Source organism: Mauremys mutica, chromosome 9, assembly GCF_020497125.1.
Source record: "Mauremys mutica isolate MM-2020 ecotype Southern chromosome 9, ASM2049712v1, whole genome shotgun sequence".
NCBI classification, from domain to species: Eukaryota; Metazoa; Chordata; order Testudines; family Geoemydidae; genus Mauremys; species Mauremys mutica.
This window is the reverse complement of record NC_059080.1, coordinates 18,871,133-18,891,146: the sequence shown is the minus strand read 5'-3', so window position 1 is coordinate 18,891,146 and position 20,014 is coordinate 18,871,133. Positions and strand designations below refer to the sequence as shown.

General features: G+C 43.6%; 1 protein-coding gene across 1 annotated transcript in view; it reads left to right on the top strand.

Moving 5' to 3' along the window:
- The window catches only part of TRPC5 (transient receptor potential cation channel subfamily C member 5), a 148,437-nt gene that overhangs the window by 65,690 nt on the left and 62,733 nt on the right, over nt 1-20,014 (top strand). Inside the window, exon 3 of the mRNA XM_045030704.1 lies at nt 9,304-9,825. Coding sequence (XP_044886639.1) covers nt 9,304-9,825 — 522 coding nt within the window. The remainder of the gene's footprint in view (nt 1-9,303; nt 9,826-20,014) is intronic.

The following is a 20,014-nucleotide window of genomic DNA, read 5'->3' as shown; positions in this document are numbered from 1 at the left end:
AAGGATGAATTCAGACTGGAACGGGTACAAAGAAGGGCCACTAGAATGATCCGAGGAATGGAGAGCCTGTCGTATGAAAGGAGACTTGAGGAGCTCGGTTTGTTTTCCTTAACCAAAAGAAGGATAAGAGGAGATATGATTGCACTCTTTAAATATATCAGAGGGATAAATACCAGGGAAGGAGAGGAATTATTTCAGCTCAGTGCTAATGTGGACACGAGGACAAACGGATATAAATTGTCAGTCAGGAAATTTAGGCTTGAAATTAGACGAAGGTTTCTAACCATCAGAGGAGTGCAATTCTGGAACAGCCTACCGAGGGAAACAGTGGGGGGCCAAGGACCTCCATGACTTTAAGATTAAGCTGGATAAGTTTATGGAGGGGATGGTATGATACGATAATGGGTTTAGTCAATAGGTCAATAACGTGCCACACTGGTAATTAGTACAAAGGGTCAATGTTGGGATATTGTTAGCCTTTTCCAGAGGGTCTGGCTGGAGAGTCTTGCCCACATGCTCGGGGTTCAGCTGATCGCCATATTTGGGGTCGGGAAGGAATTTTCCTCCAGGGTAGATTGGCAGTGGCCCTGGAGGTTTTTCGCCTTCCTCCGAAGCATGGGGCAGGGGTCGCTTGCTGGTGGATTATCTGCTACTTGAAGTCTTTAAATCATGATTTGGAGCATTCAACAGCAGAGTCAAGGGAGAGAATTAGTTCAGGAGTGGGTGGATCGGCTTATGTGGCCTGCATCTTGCAGGAGGTCAGACTAGATGATCATAATGGTCCCTTCTGATCTTGAATTCTATGATTCTATGATTCTATGAACTTGTCACTATAATAAATGTTTCAATGGTGTTTGTACAAATCGGAAGTCATGAACATAAAAAAGGATGCGGTTGTTCAAATCCTTACAGCACAGAATCCAATTCTTGCAGCTTTATAATCAATGGAATTAAAACGAGGAGTCTGGTGGCACCTTAAAGACTACCAAAGTTATTAGGGCATAAGTTTTCATGGGTAAAAAAAACACTTCTTCAGATCCACTTCTTCAGTCTCCATGCATCTGAAGAAGTGGGTTTCTTACTCACGAAAGCTTATGCCCAAATAAATTTGGTAGTCTTTAAGGTGCCACCGGATTTGTCATTGTTTTTGTGGATACAGACTTACATGGCTACCCCTCTGATAATGGAATTAAAACTTCCTTTTGACATGAGATGAGCCTTCCAAACTGGATTCTTGTTCCAGTAGGTTCCTCTGAAGTTGTGTCCATTGCCTCAGTTAAGAGCAAACCAGGAGGTTGAATTTAATTTAAAACCCAAGAGGTATAAACACAAGCTATCTAATTCTTAACAGCATCCTGCTGGGCATCAGGAGAGGAGACTATGCATTGGTTACCCTCCCTTTTTGTCTAAACATCAATTGCCTCATCTTACTTCTTTCATTCTCATCAGGAAGGGAGAGTGACTTATGCAGTGTACTGCTGATAGACATGCTTATGCCAGTAAAGGAGGAAGTGCTCATTCCAGACTGAACAGTGCTAGGTCACTTAGATATTATATTTGCAAAATCCTTCCTTTGTACAGACTTCTCTCTCTCTCTTCTCAGATTCCCCCCACAAAAGAGGAGTTATTATTGCAGCATGAGCCATAAATAGTGACATCTTTTGACAGTCTATTTGGCTACACTGCAATTCTTAAACACATGGCTGAGCACGACAAGCTAGGTACAACTCTGATGCCACTGTCAAATGCCCTAAGTATGCTTGCTAGCTCTGCGTAGGCTATCCCAGGGGTACATCTCAGGTTTTAAACACATGGATAAGCAGACAAATTAAAACTAAAACAGTCTAGAGCAAATATGACTAGCTGAATATCTATTTTGCTTCTTCTTATGATTGGCTAAAAAAGAACCGGTTATATTAAAGTCATATGTTTCCCCTATCTTGCATTGTTTTCCAAAGTAAACACTAAAGTGCTTACCATACGCCAGTGTTTTTGGCCTTGACAACATTTTAAAATATAAGTACTGTATTATATAGTAACGTTTAGTTAGTGATTGGCTACTACAGTGTGCTGAAAATGGTGTGGATCCAAATTTTGCTCTCATTTATGCCATTGTAAATCTGAGGTGCATGGACATTTTTGGGTTTACACTGATGCAGATTGAGAACAGAATTTGTCCCAATGGCAACAGCCTCAGTTGAGCATATTAGCATAGCTCCATTGAAGTTACTAGAGCCAGACCACTGAAGTTCAGGCCCAATATGGCTGAAAGCTTGCCTACAACTGAGTACTCTGAGTGCCAGAGTTAAAAGATGTTCATGACAAGTCTAAAGACAAGCCTAGAACTTTTTTCTTTTCACCAAATAGATGGTGGCATTCACTATGTTTTATTAATTAACCCTGTAATTTCACTCAATGAATTGCTCTGTATTGAAAAATCAACCACTGTGTTTATACATTGTTACTGCATTGTGCATTGTCACTGTTTTAGCCCTGTAAAGGGCCTCTCCAGGTGTATCTGACTAGATGTTAGGGCCTTGAAATCAGTATCTTTGGAATCACTGCTTAAAACTGATGTTTAGCATCCTTTTATTGTATCAGCTAATGTTGCATTTTTCAAGAGCCCCACAATACAAAAAGACACAAACACCTTTTTGGACCAGAAAGTCTGTATCATGGATGCAGACAGAGAGGTGGGATCAGAAAAGTCACTGTATGTCTACATGATCCAGTATGTGTTTTAAAGTCCTTTTTGCCCATAGCGACTCTATAGTCTAACACTGACTCTGTCTGTCCCCCATGTCTCTCTATTTTCGGAACAGAATCTATAAGTGTCACAAACAGGATAGTGATTCTGAACTGACAACCAGTGTTAAGGTATCTTCCCAGCCACACTGTGACTATGGTGTCTCAAGGAAGGAATTTTCCTCCAGGGCAGATTGACAGAGGCCCTGGAGGTTTTTCGCCTTCCTCTGCAGCATGGGGCACGGGTCACTTGCTGGAGGATTCTCTGCAGCTTGAGATCTTCAAACTACAATTTGAGGACTTCAATAACTCAGACATAGGCTAAGGGTTTGCTACAGGAGTGGATGGGTGAGATTGTGGCGCCTGCGTTGTGCAGGAGGTCAGACTAGATGATCCTAATGGTCCCTTCTGACCTTAAAGACTATGAGTTTATGCGTTTCACAGGTGGTGAGAGTTTATGCTGCAAAATCCTCTTTGTTTTAGACCATTTGTGGCAGTTGATAGCATGTGGCTCCTTTACAATTGTTCATAGAAAATTGATATACTACAAATAAAGGTTCATTGGTCAGTAGATTATCCAAACTCTGGTTTTGTTTTCAAGTGTTGTAGTTGGACCTATACATGAGATTGTACCAGGGGATCTTTTGTCCAGTGATGCATTATACTCTGAATCAGGAAACCCTTGAGATTTTCATTCGATCATATAATTAAGTGGTGGGAAATAACCACATTAAGTAAACGTTCATATCACACTTTTACACTAGTCCAGTATAGCTGATTTATGAATTAGAGCTTTGCTGAGTAACTGATGTTTGAATCCAGATCAGGTAAAGTTCAGGTCAACATTATTACTGATTATTAGCAAGCACTATCAACATGCTAATACCCTCTGGGCTATACAGGACACAGATATGCAGCCTGTCCCTGGCCCAATAAGCGTACAGACTAAGAGGTAGATAAAGCTAAAACAAGATGTATTGGGAAGCCCAGAGAAGAATCCAAGCTTAGGTTTTGTTTGACTTTCTTTATCTCATTCTCTACTCCTCAATACCATGGTGGAGTAGAGAAAGTGTTTGAAGTGAGCTAGGATTTCTGGGAATTGTGGAAAAAGACAGTATTTATGAGGGAATTGAGTAAGGAGAGAGTATGTGCACAGGTGTGGTTTGAGGCTGGCACATCTATGCAGAGGGGGGAGAATGGAGAAAGCCGTGAAGATGGGAGAAAGCATTAAATGAGATGTCAAGTCTGGTTTCATTGGCAGAGCAAAGGGGTGTGTGATAGGTTCGGAAATATAGACTGGGGCAAAACTGTCCAGTCTTGCTGGTGAAGATTCAGGTTTGAAGCTGAATCAGAGCTAGTACTTGAGCTTGGGTTTGATGGCACTGAAATCTTGTGAACTCTTCTTGTGAATTTCAGGCCCAAATGGTGGAAATCTTTCCTGCTCACTTTATCTCAGGTGTTTTCTGCTATCTTTAATAGGGGGAAATGTCACATGAGTAGAATTCTCATGAGATTATTATTTACTTTTTGAATTGTATTCCAAGAGTGCCTCTATACCCAATTAGATCAGGGCCCTATTTTGCAGGGTGCTGCACAATCGCATAATAATAGGTGGGTCCTTCTAGGTGAAAAGAAGATACAACAAGTGAGTGTAACAAGATGAGGGTAACTGTCCTGATAAAAGGTAACTGCCCAGGGTCAGTATTTGAAGAATTTGGCAGGTTCTCTTTTAGTGCTATAAAAGAATAAACAGTCCCAGTAATCCCTGTTGGTCACCTGATTAGTCGTTCTCAGTTAGCAATTTCCTGTAGGCTCCACAGTAGAAGTGAATCTTGAGAAGGGCCTGGAAAGAGGACAGGATCATCACCTTGGGCCAAAAATCTCATAAGAACAGTTGTTCCTGGCTCTGTCCAAACAAGAACTTCAAAATAAACCCCTTGTGGTTCTGAATCCAACCTATGACAAAGCAGACAGTGGCTAGATCAGACCCACATACTCTTCTAGATCAGTGGCTCCCAAACTTGTTCCGGGCCAGTGTGTTTACCTGCCACGTCCGCAGGTTCGTCCAATCGCGGCTCCCAGTGGCCGCAGTTTGCTGCTCCAGGCCAATGGGAGCTGCTGGAAACGGCACGGGCCAAGGGACGTACTGGGAGCCGTGATCGGCCGAACCTGCGGACGTGGCAGGTACACAAACCGTCCTGGCCCGCCAGGGGCTTTCCCTGCACAAGCGGTGGAACAAGTTTGGGAAACACTGATCTAGATGAATAGCTTTGGTTTTGAGGTTCTGCACTGTGGTTCATCTTGAGTGATGGAAGTTATTACTTTATGAGGTGTTGTGTAGTCTAGTAGTCTTCATCTTCCAATTGTGGAAAGGAATAACTACTCAGCATGTATAGAGTGTCTGTCATCTAAGGATCTTAAAGCATGTCATAAAGAGCATATTATCTTTTTCTTGTAGCTGGAGGAAACTGAGTCAGAGAGGTCAAGTGACTTGCTCAATGTTACAGCCTGGACTGGAATCCAAGCCATTGCTCTCCCTGTCCTGTGCATTGTTTACTAGAAAATGTTGCCTTTCCAATGATGAATAAAACAGTGTTTCTGCCGGTGGTTTGAAAACTCAGAAGTAGATTGAGCAATGATTCCACGTGAGGGAAAACCACAATATTTCCAAAATAGGACAGGAATTAGTTAAAAAACCCAATTGTCACTCATTGCAGGATCATCAAAAAAGGCAATGAGGTAGTGGGTGAGTAGCCCAGCCCTGTGAGGATTAACTCAAGGAAGATGTTAATAAGTGTTCAATCAGTTGTTATAAATGGTAGTTTTAATTTCTGAAGCTGACACTACCGAGATAAAATGCAGGAAAGGCACATGCTGTTTTGTGAGAACTGACAGTGGGGTTCTGAGGGATTCAGCATAACAGCTTGTGTCAGGGGATGAGGTTAATGGAAAAGAATTTGTTATTCAGGTCACTTAATGAAAATAACCTTGGGAGAGTTTAGCACAGTCTTTGGGGTAAAATAATTTATTCCTATTCTACTTCCATCACTGTAATTTAGCCTAAAATGTGGAATAAGCTGACCTAAACATGAGCTCAACCTGTGAGAACAATGCAAATATATGCTGAGTCACAGACTGAGCATCAGCAATTACTCCAATGACTATACATCAAATAATGCATTATCAGCAGAGGATTTCTCTGCATAATGCCAACTTTTAAACAGAAGAGTCACAGACCAAGATCTGTGTTTGAAAACCAGCAAACCTGACACAAAAGCACCCAAAAGTCACAAAATGTAAAATTTCTGGCCAGCATACCGCCTTTAGTGTAGATCAATTAGGAATGAAAAAAAAAAAAAGTTCATCACAGCCCTCATTTTCGCCAGGTGTCTCTCTATTGCTGCTTTGGTTTATAATACAGCTGTAATTAGAGATGGACCCAAGTTGTAAGTGCTTAAGGTATTACAAAGGAAATCAGGAGATGTGGGTTCTATTCTTCACATTGCCAGTGAACTGCTGAGACACCTTGGGCAATACCGAGAGCTGACAGTGCTTCTGTTTCCCTTCCCACTCTGTCTCTTTCGACTGTAAGCTCTTCCAGGCAGGGACTGTCTCTCACTATGTGTTTGTATTATGCCTAGCACAGAGTTCCAACCCTGGTTTGGATGTCTAGGCTCTACTGCTATGCAGACAATAATAATAATGGACCGGGGCTAGGATGTCCGATTCTGAAAACCTGCAAAGGTCCAGGGTCATTTGGCTTGGCTCCTTCCCCACTTGTGTCACTATTTTGTCTGCAAATGTCTTTGACTTAAAGAAACATGAATCAATCATTTATAGAAGGCTGAATATTCTCCCTTTACAATTCTAGATACAGCACATTCAATCAGGAAAGAAGCAAATTAAACCTGTCACCTGATCATAATGGGGTTTACAGAGGGGAAAATAGTTTCTTTTCTAATTTGAAGCCTAGGATCTGGTATAGTAGCCAATAGCTACTGACTATACAAGAGAAATAACTCGGCCATTATGTACTCAGACATGCATTTTATTTTAGGATTGAAACTATAGTAAATGGGGCCAAGTGAACTCTGTGCCTTTCATTTGCCATTTAGAAAGGTAGGTTACTAAACTGGCAGAGCGAGCAACCAGCAAAAGCCTTGCAAAGAGAGCTTCCCTCCATGCTATTTATTGCCAAAAGCTTAATAGGTTTCTTAAAAGATAATAATCACCTTGTTTAACAAAGAGAAAACAGATACAGCTTTCTTGAGCAATCATAACCAACCCCACCCAACACGTTCACCATCCCCCCCTTCCTGCCCTCAGTGAGCCATTTTTATAGGATTCCCTGGTGTAAGTCCTTAGCTCCCGATTGCCTGCAGCCAGGAGCTCTGCCTTGTTAACACAATTCTTTCCACCTGTGTGGGTGTGGCTTGCTGGAGAATTAACTCCTAGTTTGCTGTACCCAGGCCAGCACCTTGTTATATTTGCAAGCACAGGCACTTCTAGCCAGCTCGGTCATCTGCTTTGCCATTCTCACCAGCAGCACACCCAACCCACCTACCCTTTTGCATGTTTTGGGGAAATTATTACAGATGGTAGCCCCAAGTGTACCTCTCTGGCTTTCAGTCCTGCTCTAGTGGCTGGACTCCACAGAGGTTTATGAGTCTACTAAAGCAGGGGTGGGCAAACTACGGCCCGGGGGCCACATCCGGCCCTCCAGATGTTTTAATCTGGCCCTTGAGCTCACGCCAGGGGCTTTCCCTGCTCCTGCGCTCCAGCTGGGGGCTTGCCCTGCTCCGTGTGTGCTGTAGCGCTGCACAACTCCTGGAAGCAGCAGCAGGTCCTCCCTCCAGTTCCTATGTGTAGGGGCAGCCAGGGGGCTCCGCACACTGCCCCCAGCCCAAGCTCCATCCCCACAGTTCCCATTGGAACCACGGCCAATGGGAGCTATAGGGGCGGCACCTGCAGACGGGGCAGCGCGCAGAGCCACTTGCCCACATCTCTGCGTCGGAGCTGGAGGGGGGACATGCCGTTGCTTCTGGGAGCTGTTTGAGGTAAGCGCTGCCTGGAGCCTGCACCCCTGACCCCCTCCCGTGCCCCGACCCCCTCCCGCCCTCCAAACCCCTTGGTCCCAGCTTAGAGCACCTTCCTGCACCCCCAACCCCTCATCTCCAGTCCTACCTCAGAGCCGGTACCCCCCGCTAGAGCTCTCACCCCCCTGCACCTTAACATCCTGCCCGAGCCCAGAGCCCCCTACCACACCCTGAACTCCTCATTTCTTGCCCCACCCCAGAGCCCGCACCTCCAGTCAGAGCCCTCAGCCCCTCCCGTACCCCAACCCCCAATTTCATGAGCATTCATGGCCCGCCATACTATTTTCATACCCACATATGGCCCACAGGCCAAAAAGTTTGCCCACCCCTGTACTAGAGCCTTTGAGTGTAGAGACTCATGGTTTTAGATGCCTACATTCAATCACTGCTGCTCACAACCACCATTACATCATGTTACAGGTGTCAGATAAAAGGATTATTAACTAGCTCAAGTGTTTTTTTTAAATGGACTGAGTAATGTTTCTTGTCATTAAAATCCTTCTGTGAAATGCCTCTGACAGGCACAAAGGGGAAATGTGCCTGCTATTCGCCATAACCTGCAATCACACTTTCAGCAGCAGAATGTCAGCCACAGGAGTGAGTGCGGAGGGTACATGAAATACAGGACGCTTGAGTGATTATTAACACACAACAAAAAGAGCTACCTATGCTGCAAATGGAAACACACGGAGGGCTGGGTCTGTATGAGCATTTCAGTATAATTCTGCATGATGAATATGGTAATGAATCACAATAGAGTGAACATTAACCTCAGCTTCAGCCCTGGGCTTTTAACTACTTGAAAACTGTACGAGTAGCCGAATAACGCACACCCTGTAGTGGCTGATTGGTAGTAGATTGCGGCTCATTAGTTTTACATTTAATATTTTTCAGACCTTTAAAAAAATGTGACCTGAGGGCATTTATGTAACATTCTCCTCCTTTGGAGAGTTGTTCCTACTAAAAGAGTAGGAAAAAAGTTAGCAACCCCTTTGCTCAACTAGAGACCGTCATTTTATTGTGTTTGTACAGCACCTTGCACAGTGACTGGGACTCTGAGGCACTACTGTATTATAAATAAATAATAATAATAATTAATATATTGATTGTTTGAGGAGCTCTCCTTTTGTGAGGTTCCCTGGGCCTTTCTCTCACAAACCCAGCTGTCCTTTCAGTAGCAATTTATGAACTAGGATCTACTTTCCATTAACTTCCTTTATAAAAATGAACGTGGGCAATTGAGCAACCTTTATACCAGCATGTGAGTTAAAGGGCCATGGATTGCTGCAGTGAGGCACTGGGCACTTTTGCCTGAATGGGGAGTAAATAAGCTTTGCTGAATGTGGAATATTATGAATGCCCAAGTTTAGTATAACTATACAAGATGAATGTATATTTCCTACTCCCCTGAATGAGATTATTATTTATTTTTTATTATTATGTATTTATTTGTTATGTGTAGGTCCCTACCTTGATGATGGACACCCAGTTTTCAGAATTCACCCCTGATATCACCCCAATAATGTTGGCGGCCCACACCAACAACTACGAAATCATCAAACTGCTTGTCCAAAGACGGGTAACAATACCACGCCCCCACCAGATCAGATGCAACTGCGTGGAATGTGTCTCCAGTTCTGAGGTGGACAGCCTGAGGCATTCCAGGTCAAGGCTGAACATCTACAAAGCCTTAGCGAGCCCTTCGTTGATTGCCTTATCGAGTGAGGACCCTATTTTGACAGCCTTCCGGCTGGGCTGGGAGCTGAAGGAGCTCAGCAAAGTGGAGAACGAGTTCAAGGCTGAATACGAAGAGCTTTCCCAGCAGTGCAAACGTTTTGCTAAGGACCTTTTGGACCAGGCACGGAGCTCCAGGGAACTGGAGATCATTCTCAACCACAGGGATGATCAGAGCGAGGAGCTGGATCCCCAAAAATGTCATGATTTGGCAAAGCTAAAGGTAGCAATAAAGTATCATCAGAAAGAGGTAAGAGTCATCTTAATGTGGGGGTTTGCCAAAGCCACGTGTTGGGTAAAATGAATTATTTGCTGGCCTACCCTGTGTTCGCTGAGGGAACACCAGGACCGTGACTGTGTTTGGATTGAAAGGAAGACCAGGTGCAAGTAGAGCTACAAGAGCTGGTTCTAAAGCCCACCCACCCTCAATGACAACTGAAGTCAATGAGCGCTCAGGGCCCTCAGCATCCCCTGGGAAGGGTGGAGCGCACCACAAGATCAAGATTAGGCATTTGCCATCCTGCTTTAGCATTGATTGAGTACCTCATTTTCTGTCTAGGACAGATGTGAGTCAGACTTCAATTAAAACTGTGCCCATAGCTATCTAATAAGCCTTTAATGATTTCTAAAGATGCTAGCACCAAATCCACTTCCAGGCACCCTCAGTAATCTTCCTATTCTCACTAAAGTCCAAGCCCTGGGCCTTTCCAGTGGCAGGATTTCCTGTGCAAGGGAACTCCTGCTAGTATCAACAGCTCTCATCATCCTACCACTTCTCAGAGGCCTGTGGATTTGAATTTGAGAGGATGTGACAACAATAGGCTCAGTATCCCTAAGTAGTTCTGCAGTGATGAGATGTGAAGAAAATCAGAGAGGATTTTAATAAGCCTTGAGTAGGAGTCACAAAGAAGGAGCCTTAAGGACGATGATTCTGGTGTGTTTCATATCCCTAATGCTCACCCTGTTTCGTTTGCAGCTGTATTTCAAACACACTCAAGTGAAGCTCTGGTTGTGAATGCATTTGGAAACAGTGTTCAAAGTTGAGAGCTATAGATGGGCTCCCTCATTTCACTACTGCTGGTAGGAAGAAGGGGAAAAATCTGGAAAAGGAAAGCAAAAGCCCTCGACAAAAGGAGACGCATAACAATATTTTTTGGAGGCATCTTATTGGCCCCTATTCCACCAATTCAAGTGTGGCCTATTACATACATACTAAATGCACAATCCCATGTGACTGCACAATTAAAGTTATGGGCATGTTGTTAACGAGGGTAATGGTGGACAATTTGCAACCTTAATGATCACAGTTGCTACTAAGCAAATACTAGTTTAAACTCATATTTCTCACATTTGGGTACAGGACCTTTGTCTACAGAGCCATGCAAATATTGCTTCACACCTGAAAAACCCCAGTTTGATTCTTCAGCTCTGCTTCATGCAAGCTCTAGGGACTCGGAAAAATTTCCCAGAAATGGAGACTACTGCCTTTAGTGCCAGAAAAAAAGAAGAAATGTTTCTGCTAAAACATGAGAGAGAGAGCCATCCAAAAGCCCTGTAAATCCAGAGACACTTCAGTACCATTCAATAGACAAGGGCTATGAATCTAACTCTAGTAAAATGCCTGGTTTCATTAGTTCCATGGACATGGTTTCATTAGTTGACTCTGGATTTTCCTTCTGTTCCCAAACGAAGGACAGAACTCTTCGTTTGGGAACAAAAGGAAAATCCAGAGTCAGCTAATGTTCTTATGATATTACTGCTGTAGACTGAGAAGCTTTGACATACTGGAAGCCAAGCACTCGAGTGGCACAGTGGCAGCTTTTAGGGGTGACTCACACTACATTTAGGTGTTATTTATTAAGGGCACATCTCATAGGCTGTAGCTCTCCAACTGTTAAATGAATTCCAGCTGCTGCTGCTGCTGCTTTGGAGTTCCCTATCGAAATGTGTTCTGGGACACTGGAGTAGCTGGTCACTCCTGCTCAGATCACCTTAGATACTACAGATAAAACTTTCAAAAGAACGTACATGACTTAGAAGCCTCAATGCCAATGAGACTTAGGTTCCTAAGTCAGTTAGGGATTTTTGAAAATTTTCTCCTACATGCTTAGCTACTATGGCGATGGATGCTATACAAAACACTAAGACAGATCAGATAGGCAGCCAGATCCTTCAACTGGAAGAGCTTTTCTGTTGGAAGCTGTGACTGGAACTGGGAGGAGAAAAAAATATTTTACTCGATTTATTTTCATATTTTTGTGAGTGAAGCGGTGGAGAAATTGGAATGGCCTTGTCAAAATCAGGGCAGTCCCACAAACACTCAAGCTGGTGGCAACCTTAAAGGTAATTACAGTGTGGATCGTAAATGGTGTAAAGTGACATGGGTAGGTTGTTATGTAACTACAGTATAAATAAGCGCAGATTAGACCACAACAGTTGTGCCTTATGTTCAGCAGTCCCACCAGGATTTAGGGGAGTAAGCCTTCAAAGCATAGGGCACCTTCCACTTCCCCAATGGACCTCAATGAGAGTGTTGACTGCGTGTCACCTTATAGGACTGGGCCTTATTTTTACCTGAATGGTGCTTGGCAGCATGCCTGCACACACACTTTTCTGAGCTAAGAACCATACCTTAGATCAGAAAGGCTCTCAACCTTTCCAGAGGACTGTACCCCTTTCAGGAGTCTGATTTGTCTTGTGTACCCCAAGGGTCACCTCACTTAAAAACTACTTGCTTACAAAATCAGACAAAAATACAAAAGTGTCACAGCACACTGTTACTGACAAATTGCTGGCTTTCTGAGTTTGTCTGTATGACATAGTTTGTACTGACGTTGCTAGTGCTTTTTATATAGCCTATTGTAAAACTAGGCAAATATGTAGATGAGTTGATGACCCCTGGAAGTCTTCTGTGTACTCCTGGTTGAGAACCGCTGCCTTAGATCACTACAGACTCCAGGTGTCTCAGGACATGCATTTATCCTGCTGCTGCTCTTCATAAGTGCTCAAGCAGGAGTCTGTAAAGTGACTGGGCCCTGTGTTTTGTTAGTAGTGAAACATCATGGATCTGGATTAAGTACAAGCCATTATTTGCAATGGGGGGGCTGTGCTGTATTGACACTTGGTAAAGCTGTAATTCGTTTAATTGTTTTTTGACATTTTTCTGCCTCTTTTTTTGGTCGGGTTTGGCTGGCTGTGTAACTCCGTATGTTTCACTGGCGTGCGTATGTCAATTCCAGTGTGTAAATGACGTCAAATGGAACACAAGCACTGAACTGTCATTTTAAATCAGTGCAGTTTCCGTTTGCAGTGTGTGGCTGCATAGGGCCAGAATGAATGTGCCTCCAAAGGGAAACAACAACAACCCTGATCTACCCCCACAGCTCCCTGCTGTTTGCAAACAAGTGATGAATACAAACAGCCCACCCACAGCATGTTTCTAATTGTTGCACAATTTTCTTATCATAATAATGATAATAAAAACAAATCATCAGGCAAGATATAAACATCCTTGCCAACATGTAAAAACTGTAAATAGGGACATTTGGTGACAGACATGGGGAAACACCTTTTATCTTAATTGAAAAAGATTGGACTAAAAGCACTTTCCAGAGGGACAGAGAGGAAGAAGGAGAGAGCACTTGTTTTTAGAAAGAGACTTTTTCCTACTGAGTAGGAGCATAAAATGGTGCTACCTTGCCCCACTGGCTCCAAAGTCAGCGGGCGTCTTGTACGCAAGCATGGACCCCTGTCTATAACAGGCTTCTGTGTTTAAATATCTCTCAATCCCTCCTTGTTTAGACCAGCAAAAACATAGCAGGCTCTAGACATGTATTGACACAGGGACAGATCATTATTTATGATTGATAGAGAAGCCCCAGTGAAGACTCATTGCAGATGGGAACGCTTCCATTCAGAGCCTTACCCAGTAGCCGTACTATGGTATTCCAGGTGTGAACTTACCGCCTGGCCCTGAGTCAGGGAAGCTTTCTCTCCATTGGTAGCAAATATTATGCTAACGATAAATGATGTGGCAGTCGCAGGCCATGCCTACAAACTTTAGTCAATGCAGGTTACTTCTGCATAAAGCTGCCACAATTAATCTATCAGCATATGCATACTTGACTGCTTGCATCAGCTCTGTGCATCCTCACCAGGAGTGCTTGTGTCAACACAAAGTGCAGTGCATCATGGGTGAGTATCCCAGTGTGCCATGCACTACCCTGCAGTGGAATTTTGTAATGCGCTGTAGGGGACACACAAGAGAGAAAGAGATCAAGTTTCCCGCATGCAACTTTCTCCACCCGTAATGCCATCTGTATCCCATAATTTTTGCACCTTTTTTAAATGCGGTAAGGTGGGCTGGAGCCAAAACAGGGATATATGTGCTATTACCCGATAGCAGTACGAGAACCCCATTGCTGCAAATCCAGCCACTATGTCCTGTGCATTGCCAAGAGTCACCGGCCTGTGTAGCAGGAGATGATTAATGACCCTGCACACTTGCATGACAGAGGCCCATATTATGGAGATTCCAACTCCAAAATGATTTCCCACTGATCAGTAGCAATCTGGCTCTGCAGGCTTCCACAGTGCAATCACCCCTTGCTTCTCAGCTGTCAATTTTAGTGGCCTCCTTTACCTTTAATAGTGCTTCAAAGTTTGTGAGCTCAGGTAAGGCAGTCAACTGAAAATTTGGCCCCATATCTTTACATGTATAGTATCTTGATGTAACTTAATTTCATTTGTTAGGATTCGCTGCTTGGCAGTATACATGGGCAATCAGAACAATACTTTGCATTCCTCTATCACCGTTGTTGTTATTTAATGTTTATATTGCAACAGTATCTAGAGGCCAATCAGACCAGGGCCCCGTTGTGCTAGGGGTTGGATAATGACAGTCCTTTCCCCAAAGAGCTGACAGTCATTTTAAGGAGCCAGTGCACTTTGCAGGCGCTAATGAAGTAAGCCTCACAACATCCTGATAAGTCAGGGGAAGTATTTTTGGCCCTACTCTTACAGATAGAGTAAGTTACTTGTCCAAGGTCACAGGATGTCTGTGGTAGGGCCAGGAATAAACCTTATATCTCCTGCCTCCTGAACCTGGGAACCAGCAATTCCCTTTATCTCATTGACTGAGGCACCTGAATGCCTTTCAAGATTTGGGCCTGTGTTGTTGCCTTATGTAAATGTGCGACAGCTCACCCCTGCAGCGCCTCCTGCTGGTTGTCTCTGAGAATTAGCTCGTCCAGCCTCCAGAGCACCCGCTGCAGGGTAGTGTCCCACTGCCGCTTGGCCCCCGTGTCCCTCCCAGACCCGGTGCCCTGTTATCTGGGGTGCTGCCCACTGGCAGTAACCCCTTTCTCCCAGGGTCTCCCCTCCCACTATCCCCACCTCACCTCAGTATAGTCATTGTCTAGCCCCCATGCCCTGGGGCAGACTGCAGTATCAGCCTACTCATCACTGGCAAGGTTGGGTTTGGATCTGCTGCCTTTGCCTACCCCTGGGCTGCCCCCTGCAACCCCCAGTATCCGTTGGCCTTGTGCTAGGCCACAGCCTGGGGCTTTCCAGGCTGGAGCCTCCCCAGCTCCTCCTCAGCCCTGCTCCACTCAGGTACTCTGTCTCTAGCTCCCTGCAGCCAGGTCCAGGTCCCTTTACAGCTAGAGAGAGAGTGCTGAGCTCCTGGCTCCCAGCCTCTTATATAGGGCCAGCTGAGGCCTGATTGGGGCGTGGCCCAGCTGCAGCTGATTCCCCAATCAGCCTAGTAGCTGCTTTCCCTGCCACAGCCCTCGCCCAGGGCTGTTTTAAGCCTTTCAGGGCAGGAGCGGGGTAACCACCCCACTACACCTTGATCAATAGCATCTGTCCCCATCTTTAGCAGTACATAACCCCAACTCAATTGTAACCTAATTACTGCTGAAAATGCCACACTGCTTTTTATTTAATTGAGTGTGGTGAGTACGAAAGGTTTCCAAGTCCACTTTACCTTAATTATGTAGATACATTCTCAAGACTTTCTAACTGAGTCCATAGAGGAGTCTTTCCCTCCAAAACAGGGTGCTGAGGTTACCTAGACCCATCCTATGTTTAAGTAGAGGATTGATCTTTGAGTTACTGGTGATCCATACTGGTGCAAGATCAGAATCAGGCCAATTATACCCCAGATATATTATTCAATGTATTCATCTGTTCACAGTGCTGCAGACTTCCCCCGACTGACCTTTTTTCCCCCTTCATCACACCCCGGTGCTGGAACTGCAGATTTGCTCCCGGTGTGCTGCCTTTGTTCTGGGGCTGTGTGAAAGGAACAGAAGTTCAAGTTCTCACTACAGTTTAATGGCTCCATAATTCTGAATGTGCTGTTAAAAGAATCATAATGAGAAAAGGTGGCCATGGCCACAGGTGGTTCTTGCTTATTGAAGTCATGACCATGTCTGTGCTGAGCCAGTCAGTGAGATTTTCAAAGGCACTGAGGTACTTAAAGATGCAGCCAGGTGCCTAGCGAGATTTTTAAAAGTGCCTAATCATCTTAGGACCCAGATTTTTAAAAGTATTTAGGTGCTGCTGTGCCAAGCACTGCACTTCTTAATCAATGTAGGTGCCTAAATCTCATTTTCAAAAGGGATGTAGGCACTTGGGAGCCTAATTCACTTAGGTGTTGCAATGCTGAGCTCCACAATGCCTAAATTCTTTAAAATTCTGGGCCTAGTTGCCAAGATCAATGGGAGGTAGGCCCTTAATTGTGTAAGTGCTTTTGAAAATCCCATTAGGCACCTCTATGCATGTTAAGGCACCTAAATATATTTGAAACTCTGGCTATCTGGGCCAAGTTCTAGCAAAAAAATTACCAACCCTCCCACCCCTTAGGGCAGAACCCACGTGGTAGTCACACCACCTGCTTCAAGACTTGACACAAGACTCTTGTTGTCCACTATGGGTTACAACTCTACTGAGTGAGTTGGAGGAACCTGTCCCAGTGGCTTAGCTAGCACTTACCTGAATCAGTGCAATGCATTCTTCTCTGGGGAATGCTCTAATATGCATCTCATTGGCCTTGTCACCAGTCTCTCTACCTGAAAATTGCATCCCTATGTCTCTGTCTGAGTCCCCACATCCTGTGGCTGGAGTTGCTGTATATAACATGAAATCACTGCAGGCAAGAATGGAACTAGAAACATTGTTATCTGCTAGCACTCTTCTTCCTTAAGACTCTGTTGTGTCTCTAACACAGATATTTGTTTTATCTTCACAATGGCAGAAAAATGGGTAATTTCAGTCCCGCAGCGTATACAGCCCTACATTTGATTTGGCCAGAAAGTTACATTTGCAAATATTTTATAAACTGACAAATATGTAGCTTCTGAGTAAGAGCACTTTCCTTTGGGGGGCAAAGAGTGGGAACAAAATAAAACGTATAGCTGTTTGTTTATTTTTGGATACGCTAATGTGCATCCTGGAAGGTAATTACTTTTTTACACAGGAGGAGAAGAATCAGTTATGATAAGAGAGGTTAGAATGTGCCCTGAGGTGGTTTTCGTAGCATATCTCTTGTTTATAAATGTTCAAATCCACTATGTAATGCTCGGTGTCCCTCTCAATCTTCCTGGCAATGGAAACAATCCAATGGGTGGAATGGTTGCATGCTATGAATTTCAAAATACCAAGCAAACTTGATCATTTATTTAGAAGACAGAAGGGATCTAATTGTTGCGCTATATTCCTTCATGGTGTGCAAAAAAATTAAGGCAGCTTTGGCACAATATAAATGTGTTGGTTAGCTCTGGTGTTTTTGTATCTATGTTTCTCAGATCAATTTCCCAAAGAATTAAGCTCTATAAAATCAATGGAATTTATACTGAGAGGAGAAGGGGAAAAAGTCACTTCTCTAAAACTCTAGGCTTCCTTAGAGAGACAAGGTGGGTGAGGTACTAACTTGTATTGGACAAGCTGAAAGAGACAAGTTTTCCAGCTTACACAAAGCTCTTCCTCAGGTCTGGGAAAGGCTTCCTCGACAGTTACTTAAAAACACAATAAAAAGACTTAAAAAGACAACAGGTCTGATTCTCATTTCCACTGCTCTAGCGGTGAAAAGGGATCTGAGGTAGATTGAGAATATAATTTATGCCCACTTTAAGGCACTGACAGAGAAGTGTAAAGTGGCAGCTGGGAATCAAATCTAAAGGACTAGATTCTCCACGGCCTTGCCCCTTGAGGAGTCATTTACGCCATGCAAAATGAGCATAAAATGCCACTAAGCCAGAATGGTGCCGTTATGCACCATTTTGCCTGATTATGAATTGCCTTCCACCCTGTGAAATCCTTTGCACCTGCACTAAATCAATTTGGGCAAAACATCAGCATTCTGACCGGTAGTGCTTTGTGTCTGTGTTTTACTGACAGCTGAAGTTGACTATGCGAGGATGACACAGTGGAGAACCAGGCCCACTTCATGTGTGTGTGTAAATGATTCCACAAGATGTAAGGCCAGGGAGAATCAGACCCATTTAAATTCCCCACAAACCATTTTTGCCGTACTGAGAGAAAATGGCATTTTATCTACCGCTGGATGGTTTAACACTTTCACTGAGAGATCAAAGGACTGTATGGAATTCCCTCATGGCAGGCTTACCGTCAATCGCTATTACTCAGTTTACTCTTTAAATCATTGACAGGAGATCTGAAGGAATCAGATGGGTTTTGTTGAGTTTTTTATTTTATTTTTTACCATTGTCACTTTAGGACACAGCCTTAAAAGTTGTTTCCTAAGATAAGGAGTTCAGTTACTGTTTCCCCAAAACATTTATATAGAGAAGGACATCTAGAGATATATTACTTGAGTGTATGGACAATCATTCCAGCCAAGCCGTATAATGTTCAGCCGTGTCTTGAGTGTGTCAAATTAGATGTGCAGCATCCCCAAGAGAGTTTGAGTAAACCTGGAGAATTTCTAAGGGCACTTCAGTTTGCTTATAAAAATATCACGGGCTCATGAAGGATGGGGTGTGGAGTATGCGAAAATAAAAGCCAATCAACTGTACACTGTTTATATCTATTTCTAAACCCATTCAGTTTTCTTGATGGAGAGCCAAGGACATTTTTTTGCTGATAGGTGCAGAGATATTTTCCAGTGGTTTTGTCTGTTTTAATACAACATTGCCTAGAGGTATAATAACACAAAGCTGACTATTTCTAGTATGCTTTTTAAAGGCAAGACATTTAAAACTGGCTTTTCAAGGGACTGCATGGCTCAGAGGATCATCATCCTTAGTTATTGTTGGAGTGAAAGTATTTCACCATCCTCAGAAACAGAACAGAAATATATATTGAACACTGCATTATTTTTGGTAATGTTACCATCTAGTAATGGATGAATAACACTGTCAGGATTCTTTTTCACTGGTGGTAACATGTATCAGGCAACAAAGGTAAGAATAATTTTTCATTAATATTTTCTTGCCCCTAGTCTCTGGTCTGAATGACATCTTGGACAGAGAAAAGGGAAGGAACATTGAAAGTAAAAGGAAATTGTCACGAACTCAAGAGCATACTTGAATGATTAAGGGGGTACACCATTTCCTTTAGCTCCATAGATTGCATCAATCTTTCTGCTGGTGATAGGAGGGGCTTTGGAAGCACAAGCTATGGCACTGGACATGATTGATTTTGCTTTCTAAAGACAACGGAGAAATATGGAATGGGGGAAAGAAGTGATATATTGTGTATCTTAGAAACAAATTCATCCGTCTTCTCTTGTTTGAAGGTCTACACCACCCACTCACAAACGGTCTTTCCAGTTACCCTGATGTTAGCATTGAAGGATATATCATTCACACTCCAGTTTGTGAGATACCCAAAGATATTAATAGCCATGGGGAAAAGTCTTTATACAGAGTCCCCGGTTGGTGGTGCAAATGGCGCTATTAGTGATCTGATTGGAGTAGGTTTCAACTTTTCTCGAGCTCATCAGGGGAATGTGGTGTGAAGCCCACAGACAACAGACTAAGGCAGTGGTTCCCAAACTGGGGTTTGTGAACCCCTGGGGGATTGTGAAATGTTACAGGGGGTTCTCAGGAAAAAATTCAGTAATGATGGACAGAGCTGGCCCTAGAGACCCTGGGCAGCATGGGGCCACAGCCCGGAGCCCCTGGACTTCCAAGAGCTAAGCAGATCAAAGCAAGCTTCTCGCTGAGGAGATTTAAACTGCAAGACTCCTTATAAGAAATGGAAACGGGGGTGGATATTTTTTGCTGTTTTTAAAATTAAATTGGCAGCTAGTATTGTTTTTAAAATTATTATGAAGAACAAGCTTAAGCTTTGTTGTAATGTACGTTGTTTGCCTGGACTGCTCAAGTCCTGAATGCTTGTGTAGGAGGAACTCTTTGAGTTGGCTTCTTAAATACCTTCCTGCTCTTTCACATCTGAAACTCCTTGATGAAACA